This window comes from Chelonia mydas, chromosome 12, assembly GCF_015237465.2.
Source record: "Chelonia mydas isolate rCheMyd1 chromosome 12, rCheMyd1.pri.v2, whole genome shotgun sequence".
Taxonomy (NCBI): domain Eukaryota; kingdom Metazoa; phylum Chordata; order Testudines; family Cheloniidae; genus Chelonia; species Chelonia mydas.
In genome coordinates, this window is record NC_051252.2 from 834288 (window position 1) to 852337 (window position 18050).

At 59.7% G+C, this 18050-nt stretch overlaps 2 protein-coding genes across 3 annotated transcripts; one reads left to right on the plus strand and one right to left on the minus strand.

Moving 5' to 3' along the window:
- Positions 1-870: 870 nt before the first annotated feature.
- Positions 871-17708, minus strand: LOC102938194 (chymotrypsinogen 2). Of its 2 annotated transcripts, XM_043525910.1 has the most exons (9): positions 16304-17708; positions 14993-15176; positions 4611-4749; positions 4053-4156; positions 3104-3183; positions 2616-2694; positions 2124-2304; positions 1483-1616; positions 871-1074 (listed from the first exon to the last, which is right to left on the minus strand). In XM_043525910.1, exons 3-9 carry the CDS (start codon positions 4660-4662, stop codon positions 913-915), a joined length of 792 nt encoding a protein of 263 aa, XP_043381845.1. In that variant the 5' UTR covers positions 4663-4749; positions 14993-15176; positions 16304-17708; the 3' UTR covers positions 871-912. The 2 variants fall into 2 exon arrangements, with proteins under 2 accessions (XP_043381845.1, XP_037733537.1); XM_037877609.2 differs by lacking the exons at positions 2616-2694; positions 4611-4749.
- On the plus strand, positions 11988-17863 carry LOC119563687 (chymotrypsinogen 2). Its single transcript, XM_037877610.2, has 7 exons — positions 11988-12058; positions 12566-12669; positions 13540-13619; positions 14796-14874; positions 15186-15366; positions 15874-16007; positions 17702-17863. The coding sequence occupies exons 1-7, from the start codon at positions 12007-12009 to the stop codon at positions 17861-17863; spliced, it is 792 nt and encodes a 263-aa protein (XP_037733538.1). The 5' UTR covers positions 11988-12006.
- Positions 17864-18050: the final 187 nt, after the last annotated feature.

Consider the following 18050-nt stretch of genomic DNA (forward strand, 5'->3'; position numbering starts at 1 on the left):
CGAGTTAACGTCAAACTGCAGCCCGTGTCCAGCTGCAGCCTGGGGATAACTGGCTGGCAGCAGCACTGCTGGGAGGGGCTGGAGGTTACAATGCGCCGCAAACGGAAGAGGGGTCAGCAACGTGACATACCTGTGAAAAAGGCTAATACGGCTCTGGGGTGTATTAAGAGGAGTGTTGTGTGTAAGGCACAGGAGGTCATTGTCCCATTCTGCTCAGCACTGGGGAGGCCCCCAGTGTCCAGTTCTGGGCACCGCACCTTAGGGAAGATGTGGACAAATTGGAGAGTCCAGAGAACAGCAACAAAATGGATCAAAAGTTTAGAAAACCTGCCCTGTGAGGAAAGGTGAAACCTGGTCAGACATGGGCATGTTTAGTCTGGAGAAAAGATGGCTGAGGAGGTACCTGGTAAGTCTTCAAACATGTTCAGGGCTGTTAGAAAGATCAATTATTCGCTGTGTCTGCTGAGGGCAGGACAAGACCTAATGGGCTTTATCTGCAGCAAGGGAGATGTAGGTTTGATGTGAGGAAAAACTTTCTAACTCTCAGGGTAGGTGAGTTCCAAGGGAGGCTATGGAATCTGTCATGAGAGGTTTAAGAACAGGTGGGACAAACCCCTGTCAGGGCTGATCGAGGTTTACTTGGGCCTGCCTCTGCGCAGGGGGCTGGACTAGATGATCTGTCGATGCTATGGGGTGGTACCATGCGCTGCAGTACGTAGCCATGTGCATGATCCCACCAGGGGATGCAGATAGACTGGAGAAGACCAGACACCCTGTGCCTTTGGTTTCGATTGTACCCCATCCACCACATGAGCCCTGTCGTGGCCCAGGAGCCAAGGACTGCAGGGCACGGGCACAGCTGGTCTCTAATGTGTCTTTATTGACCCGTCACGCTGGGAACGCGCTGCTGCGTTAATTGGCCGCGATGATCTGGTCGATCCAGGCCCTGAGCTTGGTGACGCGGGCATAAACGCTGGGCGCGGAGGGGGAGCAGGTGCTGCTTCCCCAGGAGACGATCCCCACCAGGGTCCAGGCGCCGTCCTGCTGGCACACCAGGGGGCCGCCGGAGTCGCCCTGCAAGGAGAAGCAGCAGCAGCAGGTTGGGGGGGCGTCTCCTTCCAGGGGGTCGCAAAGCGAGGGGGACCTGCTAATCCACCGGCTGTTCCCCGAATGCAAACGAGTCTGCGCTTGCCTGGATCGGGCCCTGTGTATCCACTGCAGGTCCCAGGGCTGGGGAGAGCTATGGGGAGTGGGGATTGCGGGCAGGGAAAGGGGAGCCTGGAGGGAGGGATGCATAGATCCCTGGTTAGATCAAGGGGGGCTGCATGGACAGATGCAGGGATGGGGTGACAGGCAGGCAGGGAGGGAGGGATGGCTAGAGAGTCGAGATGGCTAGCAGGGCAGCATTCTGAGCAGGGGCTAGGAGCGATGAGTGGCCAGAGAAGCAGGTGGGGGGGGCCGTGGCGCTGCAGAGCTGGGTACCATGCAGGAGGAGGCTCCAGCAGCGCCGGCGCAGATCATAACGTCCGCGATCCTGAAGCCCCAGTAGGTCTTGCACTGCGTGTTGGTCAGCAGGGGCAGGGCCACCTGCTGCAGCTTGTCTGGGGTGTTCTGAGCTGGAAAACAAAGGCAGGCAGGAGATGGCGTCAGCTGGGCAGCATGGGGCAGCTCCCGGTCCCTGGCACTACAGCCCCATGGCCTCGCCTGGCACTGGGACCCCAACAGAGAGGGAGGGGCCTGGAGAGCTCCCCCCGGGGCCCCTCTGCAGAGGAAAGGCCCCAGCTGCCCCTGCCCTCCTGGGGCACGCACAGGGTAGCTGTGTCCAGTCAGGTGGGGACCCCTGGAGGGGCCTTCCAGCCAAATTCTCTGGGTTTGGCATGGGGCAGGGAGAGAGGCAGGGCCTTGAACTCTAGCCGGAAGGGGTAGAAGGCTGTCCAGAGCTGGGGGTCCTGAGTAGGGCCCCCTTTCCTAGTCCAGTATGTGCCCGGGAAGGTCAGGGGGCGGGGGACTGAGGTGAGGGGATGGGGCGTAGTCAGATCTGTTGGCTAAGTTGAGTTCCCCTTGGCACTCCAGGACTCTGTCCTCCAAGCGGCCAGAGCGGTGCAGAGACCCGGAGACTTTACCCTTGGGATCAGTCAGGCCCCAGCCCGTGGTCACGCAGGTCAGGCCTCCGGGGAAGTCATCGGTGGCTTCGGGCAGGCACATGGGGGACACGCGGGCTGTCAGCTTGGCTGGGGAGGCCAGCTTCAGCAGGGTGATGTCATTCTTCATGGTTAACATGCTGAAACTGGGGTTCTTGAAAACCTGCCACAGGAGACAGCGGAGTCTGAGACCACATCCAGCACCTGTCGGAGACCCCACCGAAATCTCATCCACCCCACAGCAGGACCCATGTAGGCCTCATCCACCCCACCCCAGCCGGACTCCCCAGAGACCACGACCACCCCCTGCAGGACCCTGCGGAGCTCTGCGCGTGAGACATGGCACAGGCTGACCTGTGAGTGTACCGGGGGTTGAGGTGGGCACGAAGGCTCACTGGGGGCCCGGTGTTCCAGGCCCATGGAGGGAGGACGTGTGCAGCCCCCGAGGGGACCCTGTGCCGGCCAGCCCCCTACCTGGGCGATCTGCAGGACTTGTACATCCTCGGCCGGAGAGCCTTGGTCAAATTCCCCCAGAACCACACGGTCACTGGTGCTGCAGGGGGAAGAAAAGGAAGCCCCGAGTATAGGGAATGGTGGGGCAGGCCTGGCTCCCTGCAGCACCTTCTGTCCCCTCCCCCAGGCACTGCCCAGGCCTGGTGCGGGGGGATCTGTGCCCAGGAAGTGTGGCAGGGGTATGGCAGGGGCAGTGGGAACCCCTGGATAAGGCTCAGGGCCCGGCCAGCCGGGCAGGGGATTGCAGGGCTGAAGGAAGCAGCCAGGGACATGCTACCCTAGAGGAGCTCCCTGCGTCAGGACACTGATGCCTGGGCCCCATCCCCAGCAGTATCTGCCAGGACAGCTCAGTGCAGGTGGCACATCCATCCCCTCTGCGTCCCCTCACCCCCCTGTCCAATTCTAGTGCTAGGACCATGGTGCTCCGCAGTTCCTGCCCCGGTTCCTACCTGACGCTGCAGTGGGCAGTGGTGACCACCCAGTTCTCGCTGATCAGGGAGCCGCCACAGAAATGGAAGCTGGTGTTGTCCTGTGGGGAGAGGGAGAGCGGGCGGTGACTGAGCCAGCCCACAACAGCTGTGTGCTGGGGACCCCCCAGTCTGCCTGGCGGGAGCTGCTGGGAACCAGGGGAGGGGAACTGGGGCCAGAGCATCAAAATAAGGGGGAGCAGCTGGCTGAGACCCATCCCTGGGAGGCAGGCACACCCTCCAGACCCCCAGTGCCCCCTGCTCCATCTGCCAGGCTCTGCCAGACACAGACTGCAGCAGGGGCAGGCCTGCCCCACTCCGCAGGGATCTCTGCCGAGCCTGTGTGCTTGGAAGGGAGCCAGGGTCTGCGATGCCCGGCAGGGGCTGGGAGCGGCAGGAGAGAAGGGAACTCGGGGCAGGGGAAGGGTTCCCACCAGATCCTGGGTGCTGGAGCTGAGGGGCTCTGGGAGCAGGGCTGGGGGAAGGGTCCTGGTAGGCGCCCTTGGAGCGGCAGAGAGGCCAGGTCAGTTCATCCCACTATCTTGGGTAGCGCTGCCCCTGTCGGATAACAGGCCCTTGTTCCGCAGTAGAGCAGGCACCGACTGGGGGCAGGGAGGCTGGGAATCCATCTACACACCGGAGCCAATCTAAGCAGCCAGGGGCAGCCAGTGCTGCTGGGAAACGCACACAGAACGTGGAGGCGGGTGCCGCAGGGAGCAGCTGAGGGCCCAGATACCAAGGTGATGGGCATGTGCAGGCCCTGTCAGATGAATCCCCAGTAGCACTGAGACTGCCTAGCTGCCCTGGGACACCATGAAATCACATCCCCACCTCCCCGGGTTCTCTAAGGGCCAGGCCCCTCCTGCCTTTCCCCCCAGCTTTGCTCCCCATGGGGGTCCCTGCCTGGCCGAAGGGGTTGCTGGGCTCTCACCTGCAGGGAGACCTGCCAGGGCCAGGATCCAGGAACCGCCGTCTCGCCATTCACGATTCGTGCATAGCCGCTGATGACAGGTTGGATGGCAGGGAGGCCGCAGCCTGCAGGAGGGAAGGAGAGGAGTTGACCACAGCTCCCGGTGTCCAGCGGGGAGGGAGCACAGCGCTAGGGCCCAGGCTGCTCCGTGGGGCACCCCAGCAGTGGGGTGGTAGCTGGGGGATCAGTCAGTGGCTGGGGGCCTTTGCTACAGCCACGGGCATGCACTGCCCACTCCAATTCACCTGGGGGCATCCCCCAGAGCCAGGGCCAGGGCTGTACTGCCACCATGGGGGGAAGGATGGACTGGGGGAGCCCCGAGCGCTGTCGAGCACAGCATGGCATTGGCTGCATCCATATGCGCCATCAGCAGTGTCTCTCCAGCTGTGGGAGTAGCGACAGGGCTGGGGCCACCGTCACCTGCGTCTTCTCGGGAGCTCCCTGTGGCAGAGAGACCCTTCCCCGGCTCTGGGCCTTCCAGCCCCTGCTGGCAGTCGAAGGAGGCCGGGTGGCACTTACCATGGGCAGCGCCCAGGAAGGTGAGGCAGGGCAGGAGCCAGAGGAAAGCCATTCTGCTTCTTACATGGGTCGTGGAGACCAAGCAGGGTCAGCAGCCCTTTTTATACTCCTGCCAGGGGCAGCTCTGGGGAGGTAGCAGCTAAGAAAGAGACAGGAGCCAGTTTTTCACCCTGCTGTCTGGGGACATTGGGGAGATAAGCTGGGCAGCCCTGAGGGGCCATGGGCAGAGTTCCAAGGGGCAGGCTGGCCTAGGGGCAGGGCTTGGTCCAGGAGCTGGGACCACAGCAGCTGCTCCCTGGAGGAGTGTGGGGAGCCAGGGAGCTGCGTGGGAGCCAGAGGGCCGAGACCTGGGAGAGGGAGCCCGTGGGAGTCTGTGACCCTCTGCCCTCAGGGGAGTGACAACCCCAGGGAGCCAGGCACCACGTCCTGCAGTGCATGATGCATGCTTCCCTTCCCCACTCAGCATCCTGCAGGCTGCGCAGAGGGGAGAACACAATGCCCAGGGCTCTGCAAAAGCTGTCCTAATGCTCAGAGGGCTGCTTCTTTGGTTTACCATCCATATGGTGTTTTACCAGTCACCCTGTGACCCGGCCTCTCCTCGTGCACCGTGCCTTGCTGGCGGCAAGTGTTACTCCTGGGGGATTTCTGCGCCACTGCGCACACGCGTAATTAATATCCCACGCAGCCTGTTTTTTTACAGAAAATAACTTCTGCCGGAAAGTTGCTGCAGTTCTGCCTTTTGCCCACCAGGGACCACTGTGGTGCTAGAACTGAGTAGGTGCTCCCAGGTGCCAGACTTGCAGCAGGGGCTGAATGGCAGTGGAGGCGTGGGTACGAGGGGGAGCGTGCAGGGACACATGGAGATGGGGAAGGGAGTGCAGGAACACATGGGGGAAGGCAGGTGGCTGAGTGGGGACACAGAGACACATGGGAATGGGGGAAGGGGGTGCAGGTACACACGGGGATGGTAGGAGGGGTTTGGCGAAGGGGGTGCAGGGACACGTGGGGATAGGGGAGGGGGTGCAGGGACAGATGGGGAAAGGGGCAGATGTGCCTGACTGAATGGGAGAGGCTAGGGGTCAGCCAGGGTCTGCATGGGGAGGCTCCCTAACAATCCCTCCCTGCCCCCCCCCCCATCCAAATCTGTTTCATATTTCTCCCACCCACACCCAACAACCCTCCAGGTTCACTCCCAGGCTCCTTCCCGCTCCTCCATTACCCCTGACTCCCCCAAGCCTTTGCGCTGCTTCTGAAGGGGCAGGAAATACGTTCCTGTTCTGTAGTTTAAATGAATTACTCAAAGTTACATATTAATATGCCTAGTGAGGAATCTATTTGACAAAAAACATTTCCTGAATAATTTTCGTTGTCTAGATTGTTCCAGGCATATTTGCTGACATGTATTTTGAAATAAATCACCAAAATAATTGAAACTGGGGTGATTATATTACATTATATATTATATTGTGCTATTTTGACAAATAAAATATGCAGAATTTTAAAATATTGGGTGCAGAATTTTCAGGCACAGAATTCCGCCAGGAGTAAAGTGTGCAGCACCCAAACCCGAACAATTCTGCAGCCAGTTCTTAGCTGGGCTTAAACCTTGCCCTGAGCTGGGGAGTCCCCTGCGCAGAGATATTTGGCTCTCCCCAGCCCACAGTCAACAGACCCTTTGCACTTCTGCCCCCATCCAGAGGCTGGGTGGCTTTCCTTGGCGCCTGTTCAGCTCACCAGAGCGCCCTCAGAGCGGGGCTTGGGGCTTTTCCCGGCTAGCCAGCACACCTGTGGCAGGTGCCAGAAGGTTTCTGACAAGCACGGGGGATGGGCAGCACCCTGACCCGGACACAAGTGGGCAATAGGCTGAGCAATAGGGCAGCAGGAGACCCCTCAGCTGCTCTTCTCAGCTCCAGGGCTCCGCAGTGAATGCCCCGCAGTGTGCTCGGATGCTGCCGCCAGTTTCCGACTCAGCTGCCAACTGATGCTTTCAAGACTTTCCCTCCATCTCCTCCCTGTTCAGTCAGCTCCAGTCTGTGCATGTTAATCTGTTGCATTTGTCCCCTCCACCTTCTCTGGGTTGCCTTTGCATGGTCCACTCATGGAAGAGATCCTGGCGTCACTGTGGGGAGTTCTCTGAAAACATCCATTCAATGTGCAGTGGCCGTCAAAAAAGCGAACAGAATGTTGGGAATCATTGAGAAAGAGCGAGATAATAAGACAGAAAATATCCTATTGCCTCTGTATAAATCCACGGTACGCCCACATCTTGAATACTGTGTGCAGATGTGGTCGCCCCATCTCAAAAAAGATATATTGGAAGGTTCAGAAAATGATTAGGGGTATAGAACAGCTTCCGTATGAGGAGAGATTAATAAGACTGGGACTTTTCAGCTTGGAAAAGAGGCGACTAAGGGGGATATGATAGAGGTCTATAAAATCATGACTGGTGCGGAGAAAGTAAATAAGGAAGTGTTATTTACTCCTCATAACACAAGAACAAGGGGCCACCAAATGAAATTAATAGGTAGCAAGTTTAAAACAAACACAAGAAAGTTTTTTTTCCACACAATGCACTGTCAACTTCTGGAACTCCTTGCCAGAGGGTGTTGTGAAGGCCAAGACTATAAGGGGGTTCAAAAGGGAGCTAGATAGATTCATGGAGGACAGGTCCATCAACGGCTATTAGCCAGGATGGGCAGGGATGGTGTCCTTAGCCTCTGTTTGCCAGAAGCTGGGATTGGGTGACGGGATGGATCACTTGATGATTACCCATCCTGTTCATTCCCTCTGGGGCACCTGGCACGGGTCACTGTCAGCAGACAGGATACTGGGCTGGATGGACCTTTGGTGTGACCCAGTCTGGCCATTCTTATGTTCTTAATCAACAAGTGATCCATGCCCTGTCGCCCATTCCCAGCTTCTGGCAAACACAGGCTAGGGACACCAGCCCTAATAAATCAATTCATAGGAACTGACTCTGTGGGTGCTCTGTGGCTGGAACACCCATGGGGAAAAAACAGTGGGTGCGGAACACCCACGGGCAGCCCCGCATCAGTTCCCCCCAGCACCTCCCCCCTGCTGGCGGGCCCCTGGATCAGTGCCCCCCCTCCCTCCCAGCGCCTACCGCCTACCGCAAACAGCTGTTTTGCAGTGTTCTGGGAGGCTGGGAGGGAGGGAGGAGGAGTGGGGACACCATGAGCTCCAAGGAGGGGGCAGAAGTGGGAGGGAAGATGTGGGGTGGGGGCAGGAAGAGGCAGGATGGGGGTGAGGCCTTAGGGGAAGGGGTGGAGTGGGGGCAGTGCCTGGGGCAGAGGCAGGGGTCGAGCACCCCCCAGCAGTTTGAAAAGTCGGCACCAATGAATCAATTAAAATATAAATATAGTCCTTACATTTCACTGTATAGTATATAGAGCAGTAGAAGAGTCATTGTATGAAATTCTAGTTTGTACTGACTTCCCTAGTGTTTTTATGTAGCCTGCTGTAAAACTAGGCAAATATCTAGTTGAGTTGATGTACCCCCATGGAAGACCTCTGTGTACCTCCAGGTGGACATGCACGCCTGGTTGAGAACCACTGCTGTAACGCATCTCAGCCCTTCTAGAGGAGACATGATTCCCTCCTGCTATGGAAACACTGCCCCAGCCTCTCTACTGGCCATTTCATGGCAGATGCTGATGTAGGTTCTCTGAATACATGAGAAATACTCATCTGAAGGAAATAACCCACCTGGGAGCAGGTGAAGGTTCAGATGGGCCACCCCCACTCTGATGGGGGTCCTTCCAGTTCAGTGGCCTGTCTCCAGCTGGGCCCAACCCCAATGCTTCGGAAAAAGCTGAGCACCATCCTCAATGCACCTGGCCAGTTGTGAAGCTATTACCCCCTGACTCTCTCTGATAATCAGAGTACGTTCTCAAGTCATAAACAGGGTGACCCTGCACATGCATCCCAGCTAAACACCTTGATCCCAGTCAGGAGATTAATCAGCACTTTGGAAATCCAGACTCGGTCCTTAACGCCATGATGTCCTGTAGCAATGAGTTCCACAGGTCGATTATAAATGGTGTAAAGTATAATTTATTTTTATTGGCACTATACATAATATTTCAGAGTAGCAGCCGTGTTAGTCTGTATTCGCAAAAAGAAAAGGAGTACTTGTGGCACCTTAGGATGCATCCAATGAAGTGAGCTGTGGCTCACGAAAGCTTATGCTCAAATAAATTGGTTAGTCTCTAAGGTGCCACAGTATACATAATATTGTTATACAGATAGGCACTGATGGCTGCCACTAGGGGTGTCTCTGATCCAAAAACTATCAGACCTTTTCAAACCATTGGTTGTCAAGCACCCTTACTCAGGCTCAGCAGAAGGAGCAATTAAGCCCCTTGATGTTGTAAAAGCAGCTAGGGGCTACTGCCCAAAGCACTAAGTTGCATGGCATGTCAGAATTGAGGTGAGTGGACAGGGCGGGGGGTTTCCCCTGGGCACAGACACATGGGCTAGGAGAGCAGGTTGCAGCCTGGAGAAGGAGCTGGGAGTATGGCCCTGAGAGGAAGCAGCTGGATGGGGCTTTCCTGGGCACAGAGCTTTCTGGAGTTGCAGACTTGGGGATGTCTGAGCTAGTGCCTGCTGTCATTCAATCCTACTGTGCCCAGGGGAGCAGGACTGTGTGTGCTGTAGCAGGGCAGCCACCAACAGAGGGCTCTCTTGTGGTGTGGGCAAGCTGTCCCTGCCTCAATTTCCCTCTGCTGGAGTCCCCGTAATTCCATGACACAGCACATGCCACATGCCGGCATCTTCCACCACACTCAGGCTCTTCCTCAGTCCTCTTCTGTCCCTGCCATCCCTTCCCCTGGCGTGCCAGCGTGCTCCTCCAGCGGGACCCTCCCAGCCTCTCTGCTGGGAGATCACTTCCCCTGCGCAGGTCCTCTGACTCCAGCTCTCCACCATAGAGACATGGAGGGCGGTGGGGTAGCCTGCTCTGCTACATCCCTGCCTCTGTCCAGCCCACCCCTCTGCTGCCTTCAGCCCGCCCCTCAGAGATGGCCTGTATCTGTGTCTCCCTAAGCCCTTGCAGTGCCAAGTGCTGCCCCGCCCTCTTAACTGACCAAAGGGGCGGGCACTGGTCCTGGCACAGGGGCGCTGGACCTGCCTTCTATCCAGGCCAGCCAGCCAGGGTCTCCTGTGACTGTGGGGCCTATTTCCGATCCTCCGTCTGTTCACGCCTCCGGGCAGAGTTCCTCTGGGCGGCGTCCACTGGCTCCATTGATGCCTTTGAGGAGCAGTGGGCGCTGTCCGGGGTTCTCTGCTCGGTGTCCCCGTCCGGTTCCCTTCGTTTGACCCTTTGACCACACTCCTGTCCCTGTTATTTCACTAGTTGTCCCCGGAATCATTTGGTTTCCAGGTCCTGTGGATCCTCCCCTTAGGCTGAGGGGGGGTCCTTTAGCAGTGGGCGGGCTTTCGCCCACCCACTTCCTGGATCCCAGTAGGATCCAGGCCAGCCACCCTGGGCCAAGGCCATTCTTTGTGAGCAACTAGCCAAAGAAACTCGTGATGTGCATCCTCCCTTCCTCTTCCTCCTGCAGCGACCGACCAGGCCTCACTTCCTGGCTAAAAGGGGCAGCAGCCGCTGCCACCATCTCCGGACCTAAGAAAGGATCAAAGGTGGCATTCACAATGGGAATTAGGCACCTCTTGCCATGGGAGTTGGGCACCTACGAGCCTTCTTGATTCCCTCAACTCTGCATGATGTCAAGTATCATAGGGGTAGTCGCATTTGTCTGTATCCATAAAAACAATGAGGATTACGGTGGCACCTTAAAGACTAACAAATTTATTTGGGCCTAAGCAATTTCCCCTCTCTTGGAATTGACACCTCCCTCATCAATTATTGGGAGTGGACTGAATTGGCCCTGTCCACACGGGTTCTCCACTGGTGAGGTACCTCCCTTCTCTTCATGTGCCAGTATCTATCTATGCCTGGATCTGCCATTTTCACTCTATGCATCTGAAGAAGTGGGTTTTTTACCCATGAAAGCTTATGCCCAAATAAATCTTTAAGGTGCCACCAGACTCCTCATTGTTTTTCCTCAACTCTGAGCCACTTGGCCAAATCCCCTCCAGCTCTTCTCTGGAGGTGACACAACCTTGTTGGGGCCCTCTCCTCACATGGGGGCAGCCTCGCCTCTGCCCCTTGGCAATCTCCCACGTTGTGGAAACCAGAGCTGTCCCTGGTGGGGGAATCAGCCTGTCTCAGCACTTGCTAGGTTGGCATCTGCCACACCAAGGGCTCAGCCCTACACCTCCTGGGGACGGACGCTAGAGACTGTCAAGGGGTTAAAGCCAGGGCTTGGCTGGCGTCTGGCTAATCATACCCCCTGCTGATACCAGCTCAGTTTAGCCTTGGGCACAAGCAGCTGCTTTCCACTTCCTCGCATGCAGCACCAGTGCCCCCCATGACCCCAACGCCCACCCTCTGGCCCCGAGTGCCCATTCCTGCAGGACTGGGCTGGGCAATCCCCCTCCAGGGTCAGCAGCTCGGCCCGAAAACCAGTTCTCTGGGGGACCCAGAACCAAGAAACCCTGAGATGGGCTGGCAGATGGAGGTCTTCGGCTGCATCCCAGCCCCTGCCCTGGGACAGCACAACCAGCCAGTGCGAGGTCCGGGGCAGGGCTGTCAAAGCAAAGGTGCTCTGAAGGAAACCGCACCACAAGAAGCACAAGGAGAAAGGGAATAACAGGTATAAATGGGGCTGTTATTCCCACAACATCATGACAATATGCACTGAAGCGGGCAGGCCCAACTGCAGGGACTAGGGCTCAGGACTCCTGGGTTCTCCATGCAGCTACATTCCGGACACACTAAAGGACCCTGGGGCCAGTCCCTGCTCTGCAATGGCCCATCTGGCTGGGGTGGGGGCCACAGGAGGGTGCTGGCTCACCACGCATGGTGCTGGGAGGATTAGGCAGTGCCAACAGTACGCCAGAGCAATTTGCCATCACTAACACCTCAGCGGGTAGGGGCAGTGTGCACCCCACACTGCGAGGCAAGGCCCTGGCTGCCTGGCACCCGGATCTCCCGGGGTTGTCACTCCCTTGAGGGTAGAGGGTCACTGACTCCTACGGGCTCCCTGCTCCCAGGCCTATGCCCATCGGCTCTCTGGCTCCCACGTGGCTCCCCACACTCCTCCAGAGAGCAGCTGCTGCGGTCCCAAGCCCTGCCCCCAGCCAGCCTGACCCCTGGTGCTCTGCCCAAGGCTCCTTTGGGGCTGCCAGCTTATCTCCCCAAGGACAGCAGGGTGGAAAATTGGCTCCTGTCCCTTTCTGAGCTGCCTCCTAGCAGGAGCATATAAAGGGCTGCTGACCCTGCTTGGTCTCCATGACCCATGTAAGAAGCAGAATGGCTTTCCTCTGGCTCCTGCCCTGCCTCGCCTTCCTGGGCGCTGCCCATGGTAAGTGCCACCTGGCCTCCTTCCTGCCTCGCCTTCCTGGGCGCTGCCCATAGTAAGTGCCACCCGGCCTCCTTCGACTGCCAGCAGGGGCTGGAAAGCCCAGAGCCGGGGAAGGGTCTCTCTGCCACAGGGAGCTCCCGAGAAGACGCAGGTGACGGTGGCCCCAGCCCTGTCGCTACTCCCGCAGCTGGAGAGACACTGCTGATGGCGCATATGGATGCGGCCAATGCCATGCTGTGCTCGACAGCGCTCGGGGCCCCCCCAGTTCATCCTTCCCCCCCATGGTGGCAGTACAGCCCTGGCCCTGGCTCTGGGGGATGCCCCCAGGTGAATTGGAGTGGGCAGTGCATGCCCGTGGCTGTAGCAAAGGCCCCCAGCCACTGACTGATCCCCCAGCTACCGCCCCACTGCTGGGGTGCCCCACGGAGCAGCCTGGGCCCTAGCGCTGTGCTCCCTCCCCGCTGGACACCAGGAGCTGTGGTCAACTCCTCTCCTTCCCTCCTGCAGGTTGCGGCCTCCCTGCCATCCAGCCTGTCATCAGCGGCTATGCACGAATCGTGAATGGCGAGACGGCGGTTCCTGGATCCTGGCCCTGGCAGGTCTCCCTGCAGGTGAGAGCCCAGCAACCCCTTTGGCCAGGCAGGGACCCCAGACAGGGAGCAAAGCTGGGGGGAAAGGCAGGAGGGGCCTGGCCCTTAGAGAACCCGGGGAGGTGGGGATGTGATTTCATGGTGTCCCAGGGCAGTTAGGCAGTCTCAGTGCTACTGGGGATTCATCTGACAGGGCCTGCACATGCCCATCACCTTGGTATCTGGGCCCGCAGCTGCTCCCTGCGGCACTCGCCTCCACGTTCTGTGTGCGTTTCCCAGCAGCACTGGCTGCCCCTGGCTGCTTAGATTGGCTCCGGTGTGTAGATGGATTCCCAGCCTCCCTGCCCCCAGTCGGTGCCTGCTCTACTGCGGAACAAGGGCCTGTTACCCGACAGGGGCAGCGCTACCCAAGATAGTGGGATGAACTGACCTGGCCTCTCTGCCGCTCCAAGGGCACCTACCAGGACCCTTCCCCCAGCCCTGCTCCCAGAGTCCCTCAGCTCCAGCACCCAGGATCTGGTGGGAACCCTTCCCCTGCCCCGAGTTCCCTTCTCTCCTGCCGCTCCCAGCCCCTGCCGGGCATCGCAGACCCTGGCTCCCTTCCAAGTACACAGGCTCGGCAGAGATCCCTGCGGGGTGGGGCAGGCCTGCCCCTGCTGCAGTCTGTGTCTGGCAGAGCCTGGCAGATGGAGCAGGGGGCACTGGGGGTCTGGAGGGTGTGCCTACCTCCCAGGGATGGGTCTCAGCCAGCTATTCCCCCTTATTTTGATGCTTTGGCCCCGATTCCCCTCCCTTAGTTCCTGGCAGCCCCCTCCAGACAGCAGCGGGGGTCCCTGGCACGTGGCCATGGTGGGCCAGCTCAAACACTGCCTGCTCTCCCCCTCCCCACAGCACAACACCAGCTTCCATTTCTGCGGCGGCTCCCTGATTAGCAAGAACTGGGTGGTCACGGCTGCCCACTGCGGAGTCAGGTAGGAACCTAGGCGGGAGCCACGGGGCTCCAAGGCCCTAGGATTACCAACTTTCTAATTGCACAAAACCGAACACCCTTGCCCCTTCCCTGAGGCCCTGAGCCTTCTCACTCCAGCCCCCCTCCCTCAGTCGCTCGCTCTCTCCCACCCTAACTCACTTTCACCGAGCTGGGGTAGGGGGTTGGGGAATGGGAGGGCTCCGGCTGAGGGTGCGGGCTCTGGGGTGGGGCTTGGTAAGAGGGGTTTGGGGTGCACGAGGGGGCTCCAGGCTGGGGGAGGGGGTTGTGATGCAGGTGGGGCTGTGGGCTCCTGGAGGGGGCTCAGGGCTGGGGTGCAGGTGAGGGGTGTAGGGTCTTGGAGGCAGTTAGGGTGCAGGAGGGGGTCCTACCCTGGGGCAAGGGGTTCGCAGTGCAGGAGGGGTTCAGGGGTCGGGTTCAGCAGCGCTTACCTCAGGCGGCTCCAGTCGGTGGAGCAGTGGGGCCAAGGCGGGGTTCCTGCTTGCCCTGGTGGTGGCTCCACGCTGCTCCCAGAAGCAGTCAGACTAGACTGAGGCGCGTTGCCCAGGCCTGCAGGCACCGCCCCCGCAGCTCCCATTGGCTGTGGATCCCAGAGCTTCCCTGACTGCCCCTGCGCCTAGGGGCCGCGGGACATGTTGCCGCACTGGGAGCCATACGGTACCAGGGCAGGCAGGGAGCCGGCCTTAGCTCTGCTGCGCCACCGACCAGACCTTTAACAGGTCAGTCCGCGGTGCAGAGCAGAGTCACCAGGGTCCCTTTTCAACCGGGCGTTCCAATAAAAAAAACGGACGCCTGGCAACCCTGCAAGAACCAGGCACTAGAGTTGGACAGGAGGGCGAGGGGACGCAGAGGGGATGGATGTGCCACCTGCACTGAGCTGTCCTGGCAGATACTGCTGGGGATGGGGCCCAGGCATCAGTGTCCTGACACAGGGAGCTCCACTCAGGGCACACGTCCCCAGCTGCTTCTTTCAGCCCTGCAATCCCCAGAGCCTAAGCCAGCTCCAGGGGCTCCCACTGCCCCTGCCACACTTCCTGGGCACAGATCCCCCCGCACCAGGCCTGGGCAGTGCCTGGGGGAGGGGACAGAAGGTGCTGCAGGGAGCCAGGCCTGCCCCACCATTCCCTATACTCGGGACTTCCTTTTCTTCCCCCTGCAGCACCAGTGACCGTGTGGTTCTGGGGGAATTTGACCAAGGCTCTCCGGCCGAGGATGTACAAGTCCTGCAGATCGCCCAGGTAGGGGGCTGGCCGGCACAGGGTCCCCTCGGGGGCTGCACACGTCCTCCCTCCATGGGCCTGGAACACCGGGCCCCCAGTGAGCCTTCGTGCCCACCTCAACCCCCGGTACACTCACAGGTCAGCCTGTGCCATGTCTCACGCGCAGAGCTCCTCAGGGTCCTGCAGGGGGTGGTCGTGGTCTCTGGGGAGTCCGGCTGGGGTGGGGTGGATGAGGCCTACATGGGTCCTGCTGTGGGGTGGATGAGATTTCGGTGGGGTCTCCGACAGGTGCTGGATGTGGTCTCAGACTCCGCTGTCTCCTGTGGCAGGTTTTCAAGAACCCCAGTTTCAGCATGTTAACTGTGAAGAATGACATCACCCTGCTGAAGCTGGCCTCCCCAGCCAAGCTGACAGCCCGCGTGTCCCCCGTGTGCCTGCCCAAAGCCACCGATGACTTCCCCGGAGGCCTGACCTGTGTGACCACGGGCTGGGGCCTGACTGATCCCAAGGGTAAAGTCTCCGGGTCTCTGCACCGCTCTGGCCGCTTGGAGGACAGAGTCCTGGAGTGCCAAGGGGAACTCAACTTAGCCAACAGATCTGACTGAGCCCCATCCCCTCACCTCAGTCCCCCGCCCCCTGACCTTCCCGGGCACATACTGGACTAGGAAAGGGGGCCCTACTCAGGACCCCCAGCTCTGGACAGCCTTCTGCCCCTTCCGGCTAGAGTTCAAGGCCCTGCCTCTCTCCCTGCCCCATGCCAAACCCAGAGAATTTGGCTGGAAGGCCCCTCCAGGGGTCCCCACCTGACTGGACACAGCTACCCTGTGCGTGACCCAGGAGGGCAGAGGCAGCTGGGGCCTTTCCTCTGCAGAGGGACCCCAACAGAGAGGGAGGGGCCTGGAGAGCTCCCCCCGGGGCCCCAGTGCCAGGCGAGGCCATGGGGCTGTAGTGCCAGGGACCGGGAGCTGCCCCATGCTGCCCAGCTGACGCCATCTCCTGCCTGCCTTTGTTTTCCAGCTCAGAACACCCCAGACAAGCTGCAGCAGGTGGCCCTGCCCCTGCTGACCAACACGCAGTGCAAGACCTACTGGGGCTTCAGGATCGCGGACGTCATGATCTGCGCGGGCGCTGCTGGAGCCTCCTCCTGCATGGTACCCAGCTCTGCAGCACCGCGGCCCCCTGTGCCCACCTGTCTGGCCACACATCACTCCTAGTGCTGGCACAGATCCCCAGGATCCATGCTATGGCCCCCACTTTAGAACAGTCTCTAGGGAGAACCACTGCAATGTGCCAGACCTCCAGGGGGTCTCACTCTCCCTTCCGGTTAGAGCACGACCTCACCGCCCCCTTAGACTGGCCTTCAGCTCCCCTGCATCACACTGCGAGGCCCACTGTGCCAGCGTCCTGCCCAGATGCAGGGACCCACACTGTTCGGGCGCCACCTCACCTCCAGACGAGAGGCCTGACTCCTTCCAGCAGCCAATTCTTCTCTTATGCCTTCCAGGCCGGGGTTTGGCAGCCAGGTATCCTTGCCCAGCTTCCCTGCCAGAGACGGGCAATCCCTTATTCGCTGGCTGTCAGAGCCTTGTGATTGAGTTTCCTGTTGTCTTCTCAGACACTCCATTGATATGGGGACTCAAGCCCAGATAGCTAGTACCACTTGTCTCTTTACCTGCCTTGAGAACAAACAGTTCTTTTCCACCCCACTGGGTAACAATGCAGCAAAGAGGGGAAACTGAGGCACACACCAGCTTCCTAAAAATAGCCTAGAAAATTCCCACTTCACCACAGCCACCACCGAGATGACTGTCCTTCTGGCCACCTCCCCCTTCAGCTATCCCTGCCTGCCTGTCACCCCATCCCTACAGCTGTCTGCATACCCCTCCTTTGTCCACCCCTGGCTGCATGCAGCCAGCCTTCCCTTCCTCCATGCACCTGGAACAGGGTGGCCCCAGGCTGCTGCACAATTGGGACATCTGCCTCAGTTTCCCCTTCCATCGCCCCCAGACAGGAATACAGTGTTTCAGTGTGCAGTTCAAGGCCTACCTCCGGGCATGGTGTATTCGTGTACACGTTCAGGAACATGCAGAACCCTCGTGGTAAAAGTGGTCTGCCCAAACCCCCGAAGGACAGTCACAGCTGCTTTCCATGGAGCGTATCCAGCCTGTTCCCGGCTCTCTGACCCCGCTCCAGGCTCTACTCTCCAGCCATGCCCCTGAGGGCCCCCAGATTCGCTCTTCCCCTGGAGCCCCCAGTCTGGTCTCCTGGGAGAGGGCTCCCCGCGGTATCCCACTCCACGGGTCTCTTCGCTTGCAGTCCTACCCCAGATCCCCCATCCAGCACCAATCCTCTTGGTTCAGGCTCAGTGCCCCCTAACCAGCCCGGTTCATCCCCTTGTTCCTAGGGGTCTCAGCACAACAGCTCCCAAAACTCCACTGGGCTCCCCAGCTCTGGGCCGTTCTCCCCACCAACGGCTTGCACCTTTAGCTAGTCCCACCCTCTCTGTGATGTGATCTACCTCTGCCCCCTACCTCTCTCCTTCTCCTCCCCCGGGCCCCTTTCTTAAGCCCACCTGGGAGGCAGCTGACCAGTCACGGGGGCATGGGCCTCTTCTCTCTTAAAGGGCCAGTCTCCCTGCGACACCCCTTGTTTCTCTGCCCGCGATCCCCGCTCCCCATAGCTCTCCCCAGCCCCGGGACCCGCAGTGGATACACAGGGCCCCATCCAGGCAAGCGCAGACTCGTTTGCATTCGGGGAACAGCCGGTGGATGAGCAGGTCCCCCTCGCTTTGCGACCCCCTGGAAGGAGACGCCCCCCAACCTGCTGCTGCTGCTTCTCCTTGCAGGGCGACTCCGGCGGCCCCCTGGTGTGCCAGCAGGACGGCGCCTGGACCCTGGTGGGGATCGTCTCCTGGGGAAGCAGCACCTGCTCCCCCTCCAAGCCCGGCGTTTACGCCCGCGTCACCAAGCTCAGGGCCTGGATCGACCAGATCATCGCCGCCAATTAACGCCGCAGCGCGTTCCCAGCGTGACGGGTCAATAAAGGCACATTAGAGACCGGCCGTGCCCGTGCCCGGCAGTCCTTGGCTCCTGGGCCGCGGCAGGGCTCATGGGAGGGGAGAAAGCTGGGGCAGTGGGGACCCCCTGGCCCCCGGGCTGGGGAGTTTGTCCTTGCAGCCCACTGTCCCTGGGGCT